This window comes from Passer domesticus, chromosome 3 (assembly GCF_036417665.1).
Source record: "Passer domesticus isolate bPasDom1 chromosome 3, bPasDom1.hap1, whole genome shotgun sequence".
Taxonomy (NCBI): Eukaryota; Metazoa; Chordata; class Aves; order Passeriformes; family Passeridae; genus Passer; species Passer domesticus.
In genome coordinates this window covers 33,338,600-33,362,564 of record NC_087476.1, presented here as the reverse complement: position 1 = coordinate 33,362,564, position 23,965 = coordinate 33,338,600, and the positions used below count along the sequence as shown (strand labels likewise).

The following is a 23,965-nucleotide window of genomic DNA, read 5'->3' as shown; positions in this document are numbered from 1 at the left end:
AATTTTCTCTTCTGGTATTAGCAGCCATAATGTAAGCAGTTAGGCTTCCCTTTCTGCTTTTCCATTTCTTTTTAGGCCTCCTAGCATCTTGGAATGTGCAGCTCAATTATTATTAAATCATCTGGAAGTAAGAATAAGCTGTGTTCTGCGTGCTCTCTTTCCCTAGATCACAGTACTTGTTGTTTATTAGAAATAGAGGGCCTCATGAAATTTGTTCCTAAAATTAGGTTCTAACAAAGGAAACAATAAAGAGGAGTGGGAGAAGTAATGACAGCAGTGTTCTGTACTTTCCTCATTTTCTTGGTAAGAAGGGGTTTTTACCTTGCTGGGTGTATGCCTGGGATCAGGAACTAATTTATGGTATAGGGATTGCTCGTGGTCTTTGACGCACAGTTCTCTAAAAGAAACTTGTCCTCTAGGTAAATCTCTGGCAGCTGCATTTGTGAGTTTGCCCACACTTGATTGAAGGCAGGTGTCTGAGATGTTTGAGCTTCCCAAGGAGCCCTGTGATGTGATTTCCATGGGAACTGTACCTGGCCTAAGCATCTGGAAAATGATCCAGTTAGTATCATAGAGCTGTGCAGTATCTGAATTTCTGATAGTTATGAAGTTGTTACCTTTTATCTCTTGATATTAGCCTTCAGGGCAGGGGGGATGTGATGGGACAACACAGGCACTAAGTAGAGATGTCACTGCAATCTCACTGCCCTCCTCTAGAAGAGCTACCTTCTAATCCTTGATGGCACTGGTTCATCAGGCTAACACTTCTTTTTTCATACTGATCTAGAACTTAATATAGCATATTCTCAGCTCTGAAATGTGTGTAATGTAACTGGATCCTGTGAGTGACTGAAGGAGCCTGTAAATAAAACCTTTGTTTCCCACATGGCAGCGCAGATTGACTAGAACCATCCCTTTAGAACTCTTTTATTTGGTTGTTTTCTGGTAACACTGTTAGTATTCTGTCTGAAACATGAGGCTGACCTACATCAAGTAGCAAAGGTTATCATCATACAACCTGTATAAACTTTACAGGAGACTTTCTAGTGCCTAATTTTAAACTAATAAAAGCTACTGGTTTTATCAGTGTTTTGCCAAATTTGTGTATCTTTCATTTGCAGTGTGATGAATATTTGGTGATACTGCCACTGCATTTATTATTCATCATAAGCAAAATTTGTTTGGGGCATTGCTGGGTTGATTTGTGTTTTGGCTCATGTGATTTATTGTTTTGGATTGTAGAACTTTACAACAGAGCTTGAATGACAATGAATCTCTCTGGGAAGTAATGTGACATAGTGGGGATTTTCCTAAAAAACTATTTTCTTTAACCTTCCTAGAAAGAATGAGTGCATTGTGTTTCTACTATCTGATGCAGCTATTCCAGGACAAAATAATACTTAACAAATTGAATGCTTAAACTGATGATGGAATATGTTTTACTCAGACCTTGCTGACTCCTTCTGTTTGCTTCACCCCCCAGACAAACGTGTTGATGACTGGCCCTTGATGCAGTCTCCATTTCCAACACTGACTATAAGCACTATTTATCTCCTCACTGTCTGGCTGGGCCCCAAGTGGATGAAGACAAGAGAGCCCTTCCAGCTACGCTTCCTGCTGGTTGTTTACAACTTTGGGATGGTTCTGCTCAACTTCTTCATTTTCAAAGAGGTGCGTATGCCCTCTTGCCAGAGGGAGTTCTTACTGAGGTTTGAGGATGTCAAAATGAAAATTATGTTGCATATTCTTGATGTCTATTGAGAGTGGATGATTTGCGCAGACTTTTAAAGATGAGTTTGCCTTTGAGGTGAGTGTTTCTATAGATAGGTAGTTTCTGTTTGAGAATAATTGCACTAAATGAGTCTATAGAGAGAATTTGTGTTTGAGGGATTCCAAATTTTTCTTAGATTTATGTTAGTCTAAATACTGCAGAGAATAAAATCTGTAGATTTAATGCCTGTAATAGATACTTTTTTTTTAATCTTAATAATCCAAAAGCGTATCAGAATGTATCATGTTAGAAATTGAGCTGTTTACATTTCAACATGTTTATAATATTTAGAAATTCAGATGTCCGTTGTCTGTAGTGAGGAAAAGTATCTTGTCTGGAAGTTATCTTTAAGAATAAAAATGAAGTGGACTATAGCTTTAAATAAAAATAAAAGGATACAGTCTTCTAATATTTGGGTTGCAATGTTCTGAGTGTGCTACTTGTAATAAATTTCAGTGTTGCTGCATTTTTCCTTTGTTGGATTTTCTGGGCAGAGGGAATGAATAGTAACACTGCAGTGGAACAGCTGTGTAGCAGTAGCTAACTGGGATTACTTAACAGTTTGGTAATTATTTTTCAAGGATAGCTGTATAGAATATGGCTGATGCTAAGTTTACGATGCTGTGACTGCTCATAGAGATCAGGAGTTGGCTTCCTGGAAGACCTCTGATCATAGATTTTCAAAATCTGTTTCCAGAAGTAAGCAAATGAACAGAACAGTTAAAATTACAGCATTGCAGAACTGTCAGGTCTGTTCTGTACTTTTGCCAGAAAGAAATGGCCTATCTGATGATGATCTGCGTTTTGACCCTTTCCCAGAGCTCCTAGCATGAAATCATTAATCATAAAATGATTACAGCCTCTCTTTAAGACATGGTTTAGTAAAATTTAACCATCACACCTTAGTCATCATTTTGTCTAAACTGTTTTCTTGGACTATTCAACTAAGTAGTGTGACAGATACAAAAGAATTTAATGCTGACATGAAAGCATAGTTGAAGGAAGAGATTAAATCCAATCATCTTGGCAAGCTGAAACTGAAAATCCTGAAATTAGTTCTGCAGTGTTACTGCAATGCCTGGCTTTTTCACATACTCTTTTAAACTTGTTTGTTTCATCCATAAGCTGAATTATACCAAACTTGCAGTCAAATAATTTTCAGACCTATGTTCCTTATAGGCTGTGTGTTTGTAGCATTTACAAGTCACTGAATTAACATAAAACTGAGTGGGACTGCAAATACATATTTGTTGTTGATATGCTGAAAGCTCATAACTTTATACACAGAGGTTCTAATTTCCTCATTTCTCATAGTAGTAGGTTGTTATTCAGTGGATGTTGAGGCAATGGATACAGCACTTCCAGCAAGTGTCTTTTCTTGATTGTAGAGACTGATAGCAGGAAGGTGTTCAAATTTCAGTGGTTCCCTGTAACAAGGCAACTTCTGCTTCCAAAGTTTACAATACCACTGTGCCACTATTGTAATTCACATGAGTTTTAATGCAATTGTTGTGAGTAAAATGATACTGCTTGTATTTTGTGAGTGATTGTAAAGTTTCCAGACATTGCTAAGAACAGAATTGGAATGTGAAATGCCGTTGAAAGTTATTTAAATAAACATGCTGATGGCAAGCTCTTTTGTTCATCTGTGGCAGCTTATGTTAAATAGTAAGTCATAAAGCACAGTGCAAGACTCATGTGCTGAATTCAAATTCAGGTCCAAATTTGGAGCAAATTTTGCTTAGAACATACAGAAGTCACAATGGAATAGATCCTATTTTGTTACAGAATCATGAATTTCTTATTCTACTTCATGGAAGTCTGGTGAAGTCAATTTACTGCCTTTTACCAAGGGAACCTTGGTTGAGTGATCCAGTAGGTGACAGTAGAGACAGGTTGGTTTCTGTAACAGTGCAAATTAAACTTTCCCTGCTCTTCTCTGTTAGTCCTGGATGTGCTTGTGCCCATGTGGGACCACACTGGAGTTCCAGTTAGTTACAAAACAGTAGTTTGTAAATGAATATAGATGATGCAGAAGTAGTTCAGTTTCTTTTCTAAGATAATTTTTGTGGACAGTTGTTTCATTTACCTGCTTTAACACACGTGCAGCAAACAAGTCCAGAGGTTCACAAGGTTTTATATGTTGTAAATAAGATGGAAGTCAGTTAGTGGTAAGAGTAGTCAGTGCCCGTCTATGACAGGTTTTCTGAAATCTTTTTCTATCACCCCAATTTATGTCTGCTCCACAGCCGTCTCTCTTTGATCCTTAATAGGGGGATTACATGGCTTTAAAAGTTCTTGGATCATAACATTTATGAATGCCCAGATAAGTGTTACTTGAACTTTGTACAACTCTAGACAAGTGTAATTCTTTCCAATGGGAACTTGTTCAAATGTCAATTTTATCTTCTCCTGTCCAAGTTTTTGCAACATGCTTAGTTTGGAGAGGCCCTACAGAAGCACTTCAATTGCTTTAGGCCATTTTTGTTGGCACGAAATAGGGAATTTTTCTCCATCCTTTTCTCTCACTGTGTTTAGTGGGTATTCAGCTTTGGCTGTTCAAAGTGAGCAGGGGAGATTCTGGATGTTGATTGTTGTACTTTGTTAAGAATTGTAGATCCAAATTATCCAATCCCTATCTCTTGAATAGTGTTCTCTTGAATCCCTACTGGGAATAACATTTCTGTCAATTGTAGTGAAAGCAATTGAGTATTTTCTGATTCTGAAGCTAGAGCCATCAGAAAGAATATTAGTGTCCAAATAGCTTAAGGTCATTCTGGAATTTGTTCTACAAGACTAATTATCTGGGCAGATACTTGCAGAGAAAAATGAGTACTTTCTTTTGAATTTATAAGAAAAAATAAGTAGTCTGTAACAATAGGTTGTTAGTACTAAATATTGGCTTTCTTCAATAGTATTCTCAGAACTAATAAGAATATTTTAAGTATTTCTGTTCAGGTAAGTTTAATGTAGCAAGAAATTTGCTGATAATTGTTATAAATGTGCTTTATTGTATTGTATTTCCCCTCATGTATGATTTTAATATTTTCAGTTGTTCTTGTCATCAAGAGCTCGAGGGTACAGCTATGTCTGCCAGACTGTGGATTATTCAGATAATGTTTATGAAGTTAGGGTGAGTATTTATTTTTTGTACTTTTGTATGAATGTGTGTAATATGTACCACTACATGATGGTTTAAGCCTTTTCTGAAAACTGTGTTTCCACAGCTGCTGTCAGCAGTGGCTGTATCCCGTTACATCCTCACTTCAGGTTTGACTACATCGTACGTAGCAGGTTGAATCAAAAATGCATCAGCATATTTGTGCTAACATGCATCTGACTGCTGCAAGTGAGGGGAGTCTTAATACCATCCTTGGCTTCATCCACAGTTGTGCCATCCAGGGTAAACTTTGTGTGCATCCTTTGCTTCCTGGATTTGCTGAAGTTTGGGATACCAGGGTAACCACAGTAAAGGTGGTGTGTCCTAGCTAGATCAAAGCAAGTGAGATTTGTCATCTTATCTTGCGGTTGCACTTCACCCATACAGGTGAGGCAACTCTTTGTCTCCTTTTCCCGTGTTTGGCTTTATGAGGTCTTGCTGGCATTTGGCAAATGTATTATCAGTACATTTCATTTTATAATCTTAGATTTCAAATGTCTGGGTTTTGGAAAACATCCAAATTAAAAGCAAAGTGCAGTTCCTTGTTCATTTTCGTAATGCTGTTGATTAGCTCACACACTAAACCTTATCTTCCAGTAGAGCTGACACTAGAGAATCTCTCAGCTGTTCTTGCAAGTTTCATGTACAGATTAGGACGTGTTCCTGAAAATGCAGTGAAAATGTGTTATGTTTATGGTAATTTGAAAAATGTTTGTCTGTGAGGTGGCTGTTCATGGGCAGTGTTAGTCAAACGTGGCAGGAGTGGTAGTGAGAACAGAAGGTTCAAGTCTTACACCTTATTTATAATGGCTGATATTGCAGAATAGCTCTGTGTGTAGATTTTTATTTGCCTTATTGCAGCTGCCAATCTTTCGCTTTTGCCAATACAGTGCTCTCACTATGTCAGTCACTAGAATGATTCTGTTAAAAATTTTATGGAAAAACAAGATCTAGCAGAGTATAGCAAGTGCTTGACAGGTTTGGGGTTTTTAATAGATAAGCAAAATAGAATGCCCTTGTACTTAGCTGAATGACAGCTGAGGACTGGTGTGCTATATATTGGAAGAATTTTTATATTAGCTAAATACAAGCAGTACTCTGTTTCATAGCCTCACTTTTGGGTGCTCCCACTTTGTTTGTGGGAGGCAGTGGAGAGGTCAGACCTGCTCAAAAGAATTATCATCCATTTTGTTTGTTATAACAAGCACAGCATTATTATACAATGAAATACAGGCAAAATAACCTGAAGAATGTATTTATACTATATGATATGGCCAGATAGGAAGGATAGCTCTAGCAATATACACTCTTTTAACTTCCTGGTTTTTATTCTTTTTTTTTAATTATTTTATAAAATTGTTTCCCAGATTTGTGGATTTGTGTAAAACTTATCCCTGAAGTTTAAGTTGCAGCATGTTCAGTTTGCAGCTGAGGGAGTTGAGGAAGGAGTGAAAATGGAGTCCTCTCAAGTTGCTGCAGCAAGTGTATAGTATGTTATCAGTCAAGATTCTTATCTTGATCATTTTCTGGTAGTTCTTTTTTTAATGAATTCTCAGTTTAGGAAATCAGTTGCAAGTAGAAAATTGTACTTTCCACACGTGTGCTTTGTTGAACTGGAATAGAGGATTGTGGGATAGATTTCTGTCCAGCTTTACAGTATGTTATGCTCTAGATTTAGAAGGTATCCTATTTTTTTATACTGTCAGACCAAAAAATCAAAAACAAAAACCAAAAAACAACTCAATCCAAACCGCCTCAAGATTTTGTTCATCATCATCAATTTTAAAATGTTTTTGCAGTTTTGAGTATAGAATTGATAAGTATTTTAGCACAACTCTCATGTCCTTTTAATAGATACAGATACTAAATGTCTAGCATTCGTTGTCATCAGGTTTGCTCTGCAGAGAAATGCTGCACTGCAACAGTAGAATCAGTTACAAATGCAATGACCATATTTGCAAGGGAATGAGTAAATAAATCCTGGGTTGCTCAGATAAAGAATAGTGGGACTAGCTCACATGGAAACAGCACTGAGCCCAGAAGGCATTATGGAACATGCTCTGAAAAGCAGAGCTTCATGGTGTACTTTAATCTGGGGCTTTGAAATTTGGAGCAAATGTTGAGAAACATGAAATTAATGGTATATAGTGGTCTAAATGGCAACACAGGAGCCTTGGTAGGGGCCCTGTTTCTGGCTTTTTGGGAATGTGCCACTGTGATGTTGCTATCACATTGAGTGGCCTCTTTTGTGTAAAGATCTTTATCAAAATAAGGGGTCCGGAATCCATCCTTTGTCATTCAAGACTACAGAGAGCTCCCAGAAAACAGTTCCCAAAAAAAAAAAAAAAGTTTGGCTATCCTGGATACCAGAGAATGTCCTTTTCTGCCTCTCCAACCCACATCATGTATCAAGACAGTAAGCCAGTGATTTTAAGGGAGTAAAGTCAGGGCACGTGGTGGCACTTCCCCTGTACAATTTAGCAACACAGCAACCTGTGGCTCAGAGACCTCTTAAGTCAGACACAGCCTCCTTGGTTTTGCCAGTTTTTAAGGGGATATTTTTCCATGTATTTGTCTGTATATTTTCTTCAACTCTACCAGTCTTCTCACTTCCACTGATGGTTAATTGTGTAGGTAGTTTACACAAAATGTGAAGAAGCTGGTCCTCCTGCTTACTGTCTTGGACCTACCTACCCATGTTAATCTCATGACTGTTCTACAAGAAACAATGGACAACTGGGGCAAGCAGGGATGAAAATTAAATTCCCTAGGTGCCAAAACATTTGCTGAAATAAACTCCTTTGTGAAGGACTTATCTGATGAATGTAGTAGGCAGCCACTGTACTGACTGCTGGCAGGAAGTTGAGTGGTTTTGTTATGAAAAAAAATTAAAATGTTTGTAGTAGACAAGAAAGACAAGGAGGTAGAAAACCTGTAAGAAAGTATTTAGAGGGATCTACAGATGTAACTTGCAAAAACTTTTTTTGTTTATAGCTTAAGAGTCAAATAATAAATGCAAAAGATTGAGATGTTAAATCCATGCTTGGTAGTACTCCTTTGGGAGCTTCAGTATTTGAAGTGAATGATTTCATAACACTGTCTAACTTAATGTATGCTGGTGTGTGTCAGCAGTCATTTCCCCCCTCTGCTTATGCTTGTGTGTCCTTGTTTACCAGGTCAAGGTTCATCTATTTTATTAGCATTTCTGAATAATTGAGAATATGGGGCTGTGTGAATTGGTTCTTATTTTAAGTGTGCTGATTGTAATCATGAAGCCAAGCAATGATCATTTTCTGTATCGTAATTGTAATCTGCATTGTTAGTATTTATGTCTAGAGCTTTAGTGGTTTCCTCTTATGAAAAAGACATAATATACTTTAAAATTCAGTAAATTTGACTTCACAAGTTCTGTAAACAAAATTCTATAAATGAACATTCAGTATAAAAGTTATTTTAATTTTCACATTGCTGTGACCTTCCAAGAAGTACCTGTCCCTTCACACCCCTTAATGGAGAAATGTCTCCAACCTGAAATGAAGGAAAGTGCTGCAGAAACAGAGTCCTGTAATAAAACAGCCCTCCAGTCAAAAACCCTGCAGCAGGCAGAGGACATGGGATTGGACCTCTTGTTGACCCCCTTAATCCTAGGCTGTAATGTAATCTTTCTGTGCCATCTGGTGTTTTAACAGACTTAGATTGGTACATATGAAAATTACCAGAAAATATATAGTTGTGACTAGTATTGTTCATAACAAGGATGTGCCTTTTTAATGCATGTTTCCTTTTCTTTTCAACTAAATCTTTCTTGCATGCAGTGTCTAAAGGCTAAAGCTTAGGTCATGATTTTTGATGCTTTGAAAAAGAAATTTATTAGTAGCCATCTGCTCCTGACATAGCTTACATATCAGTGTATTGTTCTCTGTTTCTGCCCTTTTTCACTGATTTTATGCATGGCCTCAGGCAAATGACATTTGTTTCATTTTTTTCTATAAGCTAATGATGAAAACATCTGTAGAAGTCACTGGAAGTACTGAAATAGATCATCATACACAAAACCTATCAGGTTTGAGAGTAAATGGTAGAAAATTTGATGATAGTAAGGGAGCAAAGAAGCTGACAGGCAAAAAAATCTACAGGAACACAAAATCAGCAGGTGTAATCCTTCAAAGAGTCCTGTTGTTTTTCTTAAATGATGGGAAGCATTTTTGTCTAAAGTTCAGATTATTTTTACCCATGGAGTGTAATTGCTTTCTCTGCTAGGTGCAATTCAAAAGAAGAGCAATGAAATGTGTTTTGTGACTTGTCCAAGAACATATACTGAACTTGTGGCACTTTGGGCATAAGGCAGAAGTATTTTTTGTAGGGTTTTTAGATTTTGCTCTGTGTTATAGTAAATTGGCTGTTTGTTTATTGGCTATTTGATTTTTTGTTCCTTTAATTAATTAACAAAAATGCCCATTTACTTTATAAAGGATTTTATGGCAGTTTGTGACTGACCTCCTGACTCTCTAAAAGTTTCTTTGAAGGGAGGGCCTTCAAAGAGCTAAAGCATTGCAGTGCTGGATTGTCTTTTTATGGCTATACAAGTCCAAAGTGTTTATTGTTAACTTATGAAATGAAAAGATGCTTATCTTAATTTATGTAAGAGATGCAACTTTAGCAAAGACCTGTAAGAGATGCTGGACTGTTATGCTAACCCACTGGGTGTGAGACAAACCTTGATGTGGGTGTTATTAAATACCTGACTACCTGTCCCAGAGGCAGTACTGGATATTGAGCAATATATACATATATATATATAAATGGTTCTTGCAGCTTGCCTGTGTGTCTGGGAACTCCAAGATCTGTGGGAGTCACTTTTCTGTCATTAAGCCTCTCTTCAGCTTTAGATATTAATATCACTTCACATAAAAGTGAAAAAATCAGCCTCCTCTTCCCAAGACGTGAAGTGGGCTAAATCACATCCAGAGAGAGAGAGGGGTGTTCATTAATGGATATGTAGAAGGCTGCAGTTTGGCATCAGTAAGATGTGCAGTCCCTCTGGGAAGCTGCAGAGCCTGCAATGCAGATATGCAGCATTCTTCTCCTATGCTGCATTTTTGCTTCTGCTGTAATTTCTCCTAAACTGTTCACCAGACCAGTTATGGCTATGACAAACTCAGTCTGTGGAGAGATGTTGTCCTTTCCCACTGGTTTGGAGAGGTGGAGGAAAATACCATGCAGGGCTATGGCATTGTTCTCTACAGCTCTTTATGATTCCCCTTTGTCTCACCAAAAAGTATGTGTGTGGTTGGGAATGGAAGCTGCTCTGTGTTAACTCTTTTTTCTTCTGTCTTCCCTGTGGACTGAGAGGGTGGTGAGGTTATTTCACACCATATTAAGTTAAGAAAGTCTGGTTTACCATCCACTGCATCCTGAAAGACAAGGCCAACTTCTTATAAATAGTGTGTTGTGACATTGCCCGCTCTCCTTGCTGGTGGTACCAATTCCAACTCTTTTTTTTTTCCTCTTCACTCTCTGTGTGAGTCACCATCTGGTCCCACCCTTGCATAACAAGCTGGATGACTTACAATGCCAAAACTAGACTTGTTGCTATGTTTTGGGATCTGGGAGGGAGTCCCTACCACCACCATACTCCCATATCATGGCATTAGCATATTGCTACACAGAGCTTCTGGGCTTTACTTGCTTTGACAATATCCTAATTTCAGCAGGAAGCCCTGTTTATGTTGCATCCTGGGCAAGATGCGCTGTGATGGGTGGATGAGAAAAATACTTTTGGGTGTGTAGCACTTCCCTGTTGGGTAGATGGATGATACCTGTTCAGTTTGTGTGACTCCTGTGGTCTCTTTTTTTCTACTCCCTGAATAGCAGAGAGCCACTGGGGGACTGCTGCTTTACAGAGGGAGTTACTGAGCAGGCCAGGAGAAGCTGAGGGAATATTGCTGTAAGAAATGTGAAATCTGTACTGCATCTAACTTTTTTTGATACTTTTCCACCCATATGCCTGTGGCACTGAAGGTTTCACCTTTGCAACTTCATTTTATCATCATGTTTCTGCCTCATTGTTCTGACCACATCAAAGTGTTGCCTCATTAGAGGGGGAAGCCCTGTGGCAGACTTCTTCTGCAAAGCTTAGGAGAGAATGAGGACACACACTTCCCATGCTTAACTGGTAAACTGTTCAGATATGGCAAAAGCTTTTAACTATATCAGCTCTTTTTTACATATGTGATTTGTGAGTGACAGACTCAGAATACTCTTCCATAATCTTCTTCCATGATGAAAGGAGTGGTTTTTGTTGTTCTCATACTGTCAGATGTTTGACTCCACCTCAGCATTTAACCAAGATTTAGGGAAGGAAGCAGTATCCTTCTCTTACAGTAGCTAGATGGTGAGAACTTTATTCCATTCAGCTTGGAATCACTAAAACTTACGTAGTCTCTGTTTTTCATTGCAGATAGCTGCTGCTTTATGGTGGTATTATGTCTCCAAAGGAATTGAATATTTGGATACAGTATTCTTCATCCTGAGGAAGAAATTTAACCAAATTAGTTTCCTCCATGTCTATCACCATTTCACCATGTTCACCTTGTGGTGGATTGGTATTAAGTGGGTTGCAGGTGGACAAGGTGAGTTTCCTTCCTCTCATATGCTTTTGACTGGGCAGAAGGGAGAATTATTATTGTTTGGGAGCAATAGAAGAAAATTTTAGAGACTTGACTTAATAATACACAAAACTGTTTATTAATGCATACAGTCTCCTTCTGTGGGAAACATGGGGGAGGAAAAGATAGCAGGGCAATAACCTAATGAATTGCAAAACTTCTTTTCTCTTCCTCATGGGCATCAATTGCAAGCCTGAATATCTGCCTTCGAAAGTATCTGTATCTGTGTGAAACAGAAAGATGTATGCGTCTTGCTTAACTTTAATTTTTGCAGATACAGAGAGCTGCAAAATCTAATTGTGGGCCACATCCTGTGTGCAAATTTAATGAAGTCAATGGAGATTTTTTTTGGCATTGTATATGAGTTTGAGGTTTGCTTTTATTTTTATTAAGAGGCATGTATAAAATTCTGAAATCTTGCCTTGGAAGTGAGCCAATAAATCTGTCAATTCACTTTCAAAACCTATTCATAATGACACACGTCTAAATTCATTATCAGTCTTTTTTTCCCCTTGCTTCTTCTCTGAAGCCTCCATCAAATAATTTTATTTTTGTTTATTGCACTTGCCACACCCGTCATTGCCTACATTGTACTCTTCCTGTTGTTTAGCCTTGTCTCAAACTGAAAGCTCTGCAGAGCTGAGGGTACAGGGAAAATGCCCTGTTTCCTTTGTGCTTTGTAGGCTAGCAACACTGAAAATAACATATAGTAAACACAAAATACCATATTATGAACACCAAACTAATATTTTGGGTTTGGTGTTTTGTTTTTGGTTTTTTTGAACCGCACTAACACTTAATGCATGGGTGGTTTATGCTCCCATTTACTATAGGTATTTAGTACTGAGTGGCCACTTACATTGCAAGGAAGAAATATGTAAATTTAGTGTCTCTGACTAACTTTTCATTTCCCTCACGTAATATGCAGGAAGCAGGTACTCAAACAGATGTTTATTTGCAATTGCACCTATAAAATAAGATTATTGGAGACTGGATGGTTACTTGTAGTCTTGCTTAGAAATTCCCTGGATATGTCAAAAGGCCCTTGTTGCCTTTTCAGAATTTTCATGCTAAATATCCACAGTTTTTAATACAACAGTTGCAACTCTTTCCAAATTTCTTTCAAGTTTTGGTGTTCTAGCACTGCCTCTTAGTTTCTAGAGCCTGCAAAAGGAAAAGCAGTCATTGCTTTTCTGCATTTATGTAGCACCACTGCATAAATGTGGATAGATCTGTGCTCTTCTATTTTCTAGTTGATAGCACATTGCTTACATAGACAGGTCTATTATAAACTAGACCCTATTACAACAACTGGGTCCAGACCACACGGGCATCTGAGCTGTTTGATGTCAGCAGCTATTGTCTGTATTGCCCTAATCTTATATATTAGAGCATTTTTGAGCCTCTCTGTCACTGTAAGAATACCTTAACAAGATATATAATGTGTTTCTGTTAAATGACGGCTAATCATGACAGAGCAAAGAGATGTTAATGCAAATGAAGCTGTCGACATGCATCTAACGTGGAGCATTCTGGCAAATGTTACACTATACACTGACATATTTAAGAAAGTTGGATATTTTAAATCATAAAAAGAAACTAAAGATTATTCATTTAGACGAACTCACCTGGCAATGCCTTAAAGTTCTTATAAACATGAGTCAAGTCTTGCTTTGTATGGGCTTTTTTTGGCCTATTTAATCCATCTTCCATGTAAGTTTCTTGACTTCTTGCTGAGAAGTGAACCTTTTGCATTTAAATACAGTTGAAAATATTTAAATTCAGAGCCTGGTAATTTATACTTTACATTATCAAATAAAGCTTTTAATAATCCTTTAGAAAAACAGTTGCAGTTCCACTACAACAACTAATGTGGAATAGATGTCATTTATGTTTGTTCAACAAAAATCTTATAAAAAGCTTTTGCACAAGTAGTCACATTCAAGATGTGACATGCTGCTTGCATTAACATCTGTTTGTTAGTGCAAGTAGTATATGACAAGTAGTATATGGTAACATCTGTCAGCACATGTTGACAGCCAGGTCTGTATTACACTATTCAGTATTTTGGAGATGGAATCCTGACCTGTCCTGTGCTTTGTAATTTTTACTATTAAAAATAATCATACGAGTAATACTAGAAAAGAATCCTCTTTTCCAAAATACATTATGGTCTTCCCTTCTGTTCCTGGACAGCTTTTTTCGGAGCTCAAATGAATGCGTTTATTCATGTCATTATGTACATGTATTATGGATTGGCAGCTTGTGGCCCTAAATTTCAGAAATACCTGTGGTGGAAACGATATTTGACCATATTGCAATTGGTAAGTAATTCCCCTCCTTTTGGGATAAAAGGTGTTGCCTCTGCATGGATTTGCATTTGCAGAGCTTTGGATCAGATGCTGGTCCTTCCAAAAGTTCTCTGCCTGACACTCCTCAATTAGAATACCCCCTGGAGATGGAAGCATTTATTCAGCTTTGAAACAACATATGCAGCATACATAAGAGTTGTGTGAGCTGAAGTCTAATGCTTCCTTGCTGGTTGTTTCAACTGAGTAACAAAAGGACATTCAAAATGTAGAGAAAATTCAGATTGATTATTATCTTCTCATTGTCCTGCTTCTGAAAACTGATGCCAGGTACTGCAATAAATGGTGATGCTCCTGGTCAAGCATAGATGTGCCTGCATGAATGTGACAGCCAAATACAGCTTCCCTACCACCTCCCAATTCAGCTGTTTTCATTACTTAATGATGCACTCAGACCTACAGAATATATCCAGATGTTTTTGATTCTATATTTTCTGTCTTTCAGGTGCAGTTCCATGTGACTATTGGCCACACAGCCTTGTCTATTTATATTGATTGTCCTTTCCCTAAATGGATGCACTGGGGTGTCATTTTCTATGCTATCACCTTCATTTTCCTGTTTGGTAACTTCTACTATCGGACATATAAGCTGCCCAAGGAACCTCTAAAGAATGGCAAAATAGCAAATGGTGCTGTTGCAAATGGAGTAAGCAAACCAGAAAATAATGCGGTGGTGGAAAATGGAAAAAAGCAGAAAAAGGGAAAAGCAAAAGGAGAGTAACTTGATCCAGGCCTTAACCATTGTTGGCAGTGAGGAACCTCCAGTTTGGTTTATAAAAGGAAGAAAAAAAAACATTATCTGTACCAATTAACCTTAGGTTACTGAAGAGCTAGAACACAGATATTTTCATTATTTATGAAGATTGTTTTAAGAACAACACTAAAGTTGAATTTCTATTGTAATTATGTAATTATCATGCATACGGTCTCTGTGTAAACTTGTAGACTGCTGGTGTTGGTGAATATAAGGAAGAATTGCAGTTGATTCCATGTTTAGCAGTCCAAAAGTTAATGCTACCATTGATACAGGCAGTTTTGTTGACACCCACATTTCTTGGGGGGTGGGGGGGAGGGAAAGGAAGTAGCATTTGAATACTTGTGCTTTCTTTCCAGAAAATTATTAAATTTCAAATTATGACGTATTATCTAATCAGAATGTGCAACTTTTCTTCTTCTCCTTGGAGAGTACCTTCAGACGAAATATGTGCTGTCAGAACAGTGTTTGACTTTTCAGACATTACTTGATATAATTGAGAACCTGTTACAGTTTGGTTTTTGTTTTATTATTTTTTCTTGTGTGGAAATATACCTACCTCTTCATCTGCTGAAAAGAATATTGAGCATTAAATAACTGGTTTCTGAAATATGGAGTCCTCTAATCTAAATGTCCGTTAATACTAACTCAGGAGAACGTGTGTTTCCCTGTGGGAGTAAAAGGGATTTTTGGTGGTATCCTTTGATCAGGTCATCATTTAAATGTAAACTGAAATTTTGGAGTGGTACTTTTAGTAGAGCCAAGTCAAGAGTACATTTTAAGAACGTGTAAATATGAACTAATATATTGGTTGAAGCAAGCAAGCAGTAAAAATAGGCCTGCTGCTTGTTGTCCGTGATCTGCATTAAATCTGTGGCAAGATAATGCTATGGTGGAGAGGAAACAGCATGTAATTCCATTTAGAAATGTTGTGTGCATGGGTAGTCATGTTAAATACAAGACCAACCATCACTTTATTGGAAGAGAGAATTCGGTTTATTGGGAGAGAAAATTGGGAGAGAGAATACAGTAAACACAAAACCTTGAAAATGTTGCTATTGCTTGATACCTGTTAAAACTCTATTTGTTAGACACTTGCAGACAAAGTATTGCTGATAGACAGGCCACCATTGTAAGTCAAAACTGCTAAAATAAGTAGAAATTTTTAGATAGATTTTCATTTACATGTTACATAAAGGACTTTTTACCATTCCTTTTGTGAAGAAAATAGGGAAAGATTTATACACCTTCTGAATAATGTGGTTACTAAGAGATACATTTTGAGCTGCTTAGCATGCAATGAGTAGAAGATGGGTGGAATTAGAAACTATATTCTGAATTACTGTGTTCCTTGGCCATCACTGCAAGAGCTGCATTGTTACTGTCCAAATGCATTCCCCACCAGCTCTGGTCAAAACCACATCCAGAGGTAGCAACAAACATATCTGACAAGTGGCACCATTGGTGCAGAAAGAGTACAGGGAGCTCTGAGTATAAAGTGAGTGACATGTTAATAGATTTTTGTATCTCAGTCATCCATTGACTGTTTATAATATGCAAGCAGGTCACATACTGTGTCTCAGGTTTGTCTTGTTCCTATTAAAAAAAAATCTAAACCCAGAGAACAGGTCCTAGGAAAAAGAGTTTTTAATATAGTCTGTTGTACTAAAAAATAATTCCTAATGCTGGAGTAGGTTCAGCTAGAAGGTGGTTCATCCCTAATCACCACCAGTGTGGATTTTTGGGCAGCATGTAGAATTATGAAAAACTATCTTTGCTGAACTCAAATGCATGTGACCATTAAGTTTCTTATCTGCTGTGTCTTCTGATTCTTCCAGCCTTTGTAATGATGCTTTTTGCATTTGCATAACTGCGTATTTGCGTGGTGTGGCATGGGGAAGAGGGATGGTGATCTACCCTTCCTTCTTGGACAAATGCCACTACCCTTAACCAAGCCAAAATGCTGGCTGACTCAGTAACTCTGGAATAGCTAAAGGAGTAAATAACCACAGAGCAGATTTACAGCACACCTGCTACTCCAAGGTCGTGACTGGTATGAGTGCAGTTACCCTGCTGTAATTTCAAGGTCGTTTACCCCACTTTGATTAAAGGGTAGCTTCTTTCTATTTGCCGTGGGATGTGGGCAGCTAACTTCTAAATCTGTATCATCCCTTGAATTGGGTTAGATTGGTTGTTTGCTCTGTCATTCATTCAATAAGCTAGATCAGCTAAACTGATGCTCTTAATGTGATCTAGCTCTGAAACAGCATACTGGGGAGTATTCCAGTATGGGTTCAGTGGTGTCTTTGCTACACTTTCTGACTTAAGAATTATGTCTTGCATGATGGTAAATATTTAAATAACTGAAAGTCAAAATTTTTGCTCCCTCATCATGCATGGAAGTGGATTAAAATTGATTGCAACTTGAACATTGTTGTGACAGAACTTGAGTAGAAGTCTACTATCAAATTTTGGGGTAATTGTTAAATTCTAAAAAAACGTGAAAAACTCATTGTGAGAATGCATGTGTACATACACATCATATTGTCTGGCCCTGTGCATAAAACCAGTTTGAGAGATTGCCATTTCATGGGAGAAAAAAACCCAGTTACTAAATTACTGGAACACTGCTGGTTTGAGTACATCTTTTTCAGTATGACTTTCCTAGGTCTATTTATGATATATTTGATTGTTCATGTAATTCAAGTCCCATTATAATTTTGAATATAATGGCCTTATTAAATGTGCATTTTTGTAGGCATGGTCTTGAGTGCAATATTTCTGTTTCTGACTATGCAGCCAGACTCAGAGAATACAGGGCTCAACTTGTACAGCTTTTTGTTTTTCAAAATATAGGCAATAATGCACATGTGAAATGCTGACAGATTCATTAGAGTCATCTTTGAATCTAAGGAAGCTTAAAATGTTGCTGTGAAAGTATGTATAAATATGTGTATTTTCTATATGCACAGTACTGAAATTCAGATTATACAGTCTTTTGCAGTACAATTATTCTTTACAGGGTTATTGGGGTTTTGTTCTTCTAAATACTTTCAATTTATTGAAAAATTAAATTCAAACCATTTGAAATTTTTATTTTTTTGCCAACATATGATAATTTTTTGCTAAGAGTTCTGAAGCTCTTGGACCAGAGTCTCTAAATATTTGATGCCATGTAAGTAATACCATTTCATTTAGCCTTGTCTCTAGCAGTGACAGTTGTTGGATTATTTTAGCACTTTTTCAGTGTAAAATTAAATACAAATTATCTATACATGTGTGTATATATGTGTACACATACATGTGTATGTGTGTGTGTATATATGTATGGGTTCTTAGCAGATTCTTTCAGTATGTGAAGTAAACTATATTTCTTGAATGTGAATTGGCAGGAGCTAATAGAATGATTCCTACAGCTCCAGCAGGAAAATGAAGCAGTTTTCCTTCCACAGATCCAATATCAGTCTTGCAAACATAAATAGTATTTGTCAGTATTTTAGATATAGGATGGCAGAAAAGACAGAGCCATTTCTACCAGTCTAATAAATATTTTGAGGCATCAGTTGTAGATTCTGAGGGGAGATCTCAACTCAGGGTAGCTGGGGAATTATGCTGTATTATGGTAGGGATCATTTTAATATGAGTAACTTACTCCAGGTGAGTCTTTGGAAAAATTGCAATCATATTCTCTGTTTAACAGAAAACTTCTAAAAATAAATCATAGATTCATAAAACCATTGATGTTGGAGAAGACCATTAAGATGACTTGAGTCCAACCATTAAACAAATGTTTCCCTGTAAGTTTAAAAGTGTGGCCTATTTGATTACAGGATCATCAATTACTTCCAGCTCCAGACCAGGAGAAAAAGGTGAAGGCAAAATGAAAATGCTGCACATTTTTTCAGGTTAACCTAAGGGCACATTTCTTCAGAGTAAACACTTGAACTGCATGTGCTGGGAAGGGAGGTAAGAAAGAACAAATAGCATTTGTGATGCAAGATCTCAATCCTCAAATAGCTTACAAGCACTAGCTATCTCTTAAAAACTTGAATAAAACTGTTCATGGTGCATAAAGTTAAACCTTGCATGAAGCTAGTGTGGGCTGAGAGTAATATTTAAAATGAGATATGTTTCAGTTAAAATTGAAGAGAATGGGGAGCTAATTAACTGTCTGGATAGTGTATTTATCTTGGTTAGAAACACAGACTAATCTAATTTGATGCCTAAAGCGAGACACCCATATGACATCTCATTGCACTGCAGTCTGATGCGCTGGCCCCTTTGCTAATGCAAGCAGAGGGAGCTCCATGGAAATGAGAGGTTGGTTCCCATTTACCTCAGCACAGTATGTTGAGCACTGAAGAGAAGAGAAAATACTTGCTTTCTGCCAATATCCCAGGAGGATTGAGGGAAATGTATGGTTCAGGGTGCTGCTTTTGCATAAGGTGTTCATGCTTTTGTAAACATTAAAAATAAACATTACTTTTTTCATGCTGTTTGAGTTTGCTTTTATACATTCTGTAATATGTTTTTCTGTGTCCCATCTTGCCTCAAGATTCCTGCTAATTTTAGTGTTGTGCAGATTGTGTGATGTAATCTGTTTTGTTGCCCAGCAGTTTGAGAAAACTGTTTTTTTTGACACATCCTCCTATTTTAAGGTTACAGGACTTCCTATTTTTTAATATTGTCCCAAATAATAGTGGAGTGGCTTTGAAATCACCCATAGGAAACAGACTGAAAATAGGATGCCCACTTAAATCCCCTAAGTTTCCTTATTTGGTCTTGGAATTGTTAACAATTAGGAATACAATTAGCCATGAAGTTTAGCTTTTGCTGGAGGGTGTGTGGTGTTAATGAAGTCTCTCCTCCCAGAGAATCTGAGCACTTTTGGCATTAGGTGAAATTCGTGGTTACATGTGCTGGGTACAGTAAGTTCCTTCAATATCTGCCAAGTGTGATCTCTGTAATCAACCTTATAATATCAAGTTGCACCCATGTTGCACTCCTAGAACCTAAGTGAAAATAGCTACTCCAGATGTCAAGTAGTAGAGAATCAAGTCTGCCATCATAGCAAAATATGGTGTGGTCAATTATGTCTTGCACAATTCTCAGCTATTGCTTCAATCCACTGCTTACATCCTCTCTGGAATCAGAAAATACACTAAGTGTTCAGAACAAGATTTGTCCTTTAGATGATTAACACATGCTGGGGTAGGCTCTCTCTGCACACGTCTTTCTCATAACTCTATTCTCCACCATATTAATAATTAAAAATAAGAACGTGGTCAAATCAGATTTATGGGGTGATTGGATAGAATAGACTGGATCCTCTGATGTTCAATTTTCTTTTTTGTGTCACTTGCTTCTGAACATCTGGGAAATAGGGGTTTGATGGGGGAAGAGTTTTATTACCTGTTTTATTGCTCAGCTCAAAGCATTGAGTGAATGTGGGCTGCTCTCAGACACACACATGAAGCAGGTACTCAAAGACAGCTTTGAAGGCAGTGCCTTCTATGGACTAGTGCCTTTCAGTGGCTTTTCTTATGGTTGGGACTTCTAGGTCACCCCATGAATGCAGGCACACTTTGGCTGAGTGCCTGACATGTCAGTGACATCACATTTGACTTAATTACAAAGATACTTATTGATGGGCAAGTTTATATCCCTCGATCATCCAGGCCCCAGTCAGTCCACACTATAAAACAGTGCTGGCAGTTCCTGCCAGAGCACCACGCAGTCAGTGCTGCTGGGGGGAAAAACCCAGTTTGCATTTTGATTCAGTAGGTGGGAATTGATACAAGCTTGTATGGCATCACTGCTATCTGTCAAATCAATATCAGGTAGGTTTTAGTCTGCTAAACAAAAAGAAATCTTTGATTTTTGAAATGGTTCAAAGTGTTTTCTGTCCTTATCTTTAGCTAGAGAGCTATTGTTCTTGCAGTGGTAGCTAGGTAGCTATTGTTCTTGCTGTAACATTAATTTGTTTGACAAAAAAAAAACACTGTTATGCTAGTATTTTTTTGAGTGTGTTTATGGGAGAAAACTAGAGAAATACAAGAAACAACTTGGGCCAAAAGCTAGAAAACATGAGGTAATTGTTCCTCTAGTGTTTGCTGTTGCCCCTAGATGTTGCAGGAGTTAAATTACTATACCTGTCACTGTTGTTGTTTTCATTACAGATGCTGTAATGGTATACAAGTAGTGTACTTGTGCATAAGTACATTCTGATGTACATGAAAGTTTGCTTTGTCTTAAATGACAAGACAGTGATTTATCTAACTACAAATACTTGGGGTGAAAGTAATGACAAACATCATACTCCTGCATTGGCAGGACTCTGTATTTTCTCATTATCTTCAGAGCTTCTGAGCAGCTTCTTGCAGTAACACAAAGTCCTCCAAAGCTGAAAACTGCTGTATAGCTGCTAAAAAACCCCTATTTTTGCAGAACTTCTGTTACTGCTTTTTTTTTTCTTTTTTGTACATGTATTTTCAGGTCAGGTGTTTGCTTACTAAATTATTCCAGAGTGGGATGTATGTCATAGGAAGATCTTGTAGCAACTGCAAGTGAGTAAAATGTTAAAATAAACTTTGGGGTGTTTTACAGTCAAGGGTTTCATATCCATGGCATCATTTGGTACACTGGGTTCACCTCAAATACTGTTCTTGTGCACAAGGTACAGCTGTCTGGGTCTACCCAGCCTGATAGGAATTTTCCTTACTGAAAACAGATTCTCACCTGGAAATTGGTGTCAGACCTGGTTGCCACAGATTTGGCAGATGGCACAGAAGTCCCTGGGCCAAGGAAGAATGGGGTTTTTTTTGTAGTTCTACCTATTCTCAAGACATCAAATTTGGAAGGTGGGGGTGTGGGTACATTTTCTGCTGACAGCATGAGGTACAGAGTTTGAAGAAAATGTGTCCTTGGATGCAGTACTTGTAAAGAGCCCAGAATACTTTTCAGCTCTCAGGTGCTTGACATAAACCAGCTATGCTGGAAAAGCTCCAATTACATAGGAAAAAACCTACCACATTGTTAGGAATTACTCAGAAAATGAGATTTTAGGTAATAGGTAGCTCTTTACTGAAAAATTCCCCCTTTTTCCTCTTTGCCCACTTCAGTCACTTTATCTGTGCATGCCTTTCTGCTCTGCTAGAGTGGCTCCTTGGATGAAGACTGTGATGTGTTCAGGGAATAGTTTACTGCTGTGATTTGTCACTAAGGCATGTGAAGTGGCATTTCTTGCAGTCTGAAATGCCAAAGAATGGCCATGCATTGTGAGCAGGTTGAGTAGTAACAATATCTTTCATTTCATGATCTCAAAACTGGGTGTTCTGGACACACTAAACTAATAGAAGCAACAGCTTTTATTAAATTTTGTCTTCCTGCTTAGCAAATATGGGGCTACAAGGACAAACTCTAGTTTTGTATTTTATAGGCACACTGTACATTCATAACCAGAGTTTTGGCTGTGAGAAACAGAGAGTTTACTGCGCTATAAAATCACCTTGTTAGAGATTTTATACTGAGCTCTTCTGTGATGGCAATTTAATAAATACCAGATTTTTATATAAATCTGACTTTTGGGTATTTTTATTTTAAAGTCAGGTAAGTTTTCTTGCACAGGTAAAATCCCTCATTGTGACTTTTGATGATTTTTGGTCTTCTCTAAGTGAAGTTTCAATTATTTCAGTGAGAATTTCACTAAGGATAGTCCATGATGCTAACAGAATTTATAAAATTTACTTACCATCTAGACCTCACATTGCACACTAGGAACTTTGGAGTATAATAGAAAAATAAGGACCAAAACGTTTAAATTTTTTCCACTTTGGGTTGGGTGGTGGGTTTTTTTGGTTTTTTTTTTTTGGTTTTGTTTTGTATATTTTTTGTTGTTGTTTTTTTGTTTTTCTTGTGTGTGGTGGTTTTTTTTTTGGTTTTGTTTTTTTTTTTGCTTTGTTTTGGTTTTTTGTTGTTTTTGGGGGGTTTTTTTTGGTTTTTTTGTTTTGTTTTTTTTTTTTAAGACTTTACAATGAAGGTGTAATTACTTTAGTAAAGTACTAGAAGTGGCAACATATTTTGAACCTACAACCTGTTGTCTGAGGCAGAATTCTTACAGAGAAAACTCCACTTTGTGCTGCAGACCAGTGCATGGGTGATTTTTTTCTTGCTTTATGACACTATTAAATCTGCTTTTGATAAGGGATGAGATATGAGACTTGTATGTGCAATGCTTGTAACTCAAACTCTCTTTAATGCCTCTAGTTGCACCAGAACTGTGGAATACCCATGTAGTACCATCTTGATAAGCAGTTGGCATAAGTTGCCTGTCTCAGAGGTCTATAAAATCTCCTGGGTCCAGAAGGTGTTGTCTGAAGCCCACTGAAAGCTACAGAGGGATTGATTTACTAAAATCTTTGAGCTGAACCATTAGAACAACAATTTCAATTCCAAATTAAGAAAGCCTGTCCTTTTTTTCATGCTTAGACTCACAGGGTGCCTTTCAAAATATATTTCAGCTCATTTTTGGCAGTGAGACCATTTTTCATTCTTTCAACACCTTGAGTCTGAGTTTGCCAGCCTCTGGTCCAGCCACTGGCTACCAAGGAGCAGCACTGGGCTCTCTGCAGTTCAGGGCAAGTATTAGAAGATCCGTAGGAAATGCACTAAGTAAAAGGAATTCACTTACTGTGTAATGTGTTTTGTTAGGAATTTTAACTGACTGGGGGAATAAGTGGGTATTTTCATCTGACAAAAATACTCTTTATATTTTCTTCACATTATGTCTTGATGCATGTTTTCATAGGGAGTAGGAGCATGTAGGAAAAAAGAGATGCACAAAGCATTAGTCTTCTGCTTGCTTTTGCATTGCAAGGATGCTGAAAATAACATGATGTTTCAGCCAAGCAAAGGATTTGAGACTCTGTTCTCAATTTAATTTTTGGTGTAGCAATTTTGGCAGCATGACATCTTGAGGCAATGTAATTCTTTGTTTGTTAAAACAGCAGCAGAATGCTGTGCAGTGCCTCCTTCACTGAGCAAAATTCCCATTATAAACATAATGCCAGACACCAAGATTAGTTCTCAACATCATTGTGACCGGGTGAGCAGTCCATTCTGGATCTAAATTAGAAATTTAAAAGAATTCCATAATCTGCCACAAAGTCAATATAGTTAACAGCTGTTTTTCAGCACAGTGACTAGGCCAGGATAGAGATTATTAGCTGCAGAAGCTATGTTTAA

The 23,965-nt window shown here is 37.5% G+C and overlaps 1 protein-coding gene across 3 annotated transcripts in view; it reads left to right on the top strand.

Moving 5' to 3' along the window:
• ELOVL4 (ELOVL fatty acid elongase 4) overlaps window positions 1-19,216 on the top strand; it is a 37,732-nt gene extending 18,516 nt beyond the window's left edge. For all 3 annotated transcript variants that reach the window (XM_064412515.1, XM_064412516.1, XM_064412518.1), the window contains exons 2-6: window positions 1,484-1,671; window positions 4,824-4,904; window positions 11,392-11,563; window positions 13,796-13,923; window positions 14,414-19,216. In XM_064412515.1, the coding sequence (XP_064268585.1) occupies window positions 1,484-1,671; window positions 4,824-4,904; window positions 11,392-11,563; window positions 13,796-13,923; window positions 14,414-14,689 (845 nt within the window). In that variant the 3' untranslated portion in view covers window positions 14,690-19,216. The remainder of the gene's footprint in view (window positions 1-1,483; window positions 1,672-4,823; window positions 4,905-11,391; window positions 11,564-13,795; window positions 13,924-14,413) is intronic.
• The last annotated feature ends 4,749 nt before the right edge of the window (window positions 19,217-23,965 follow it).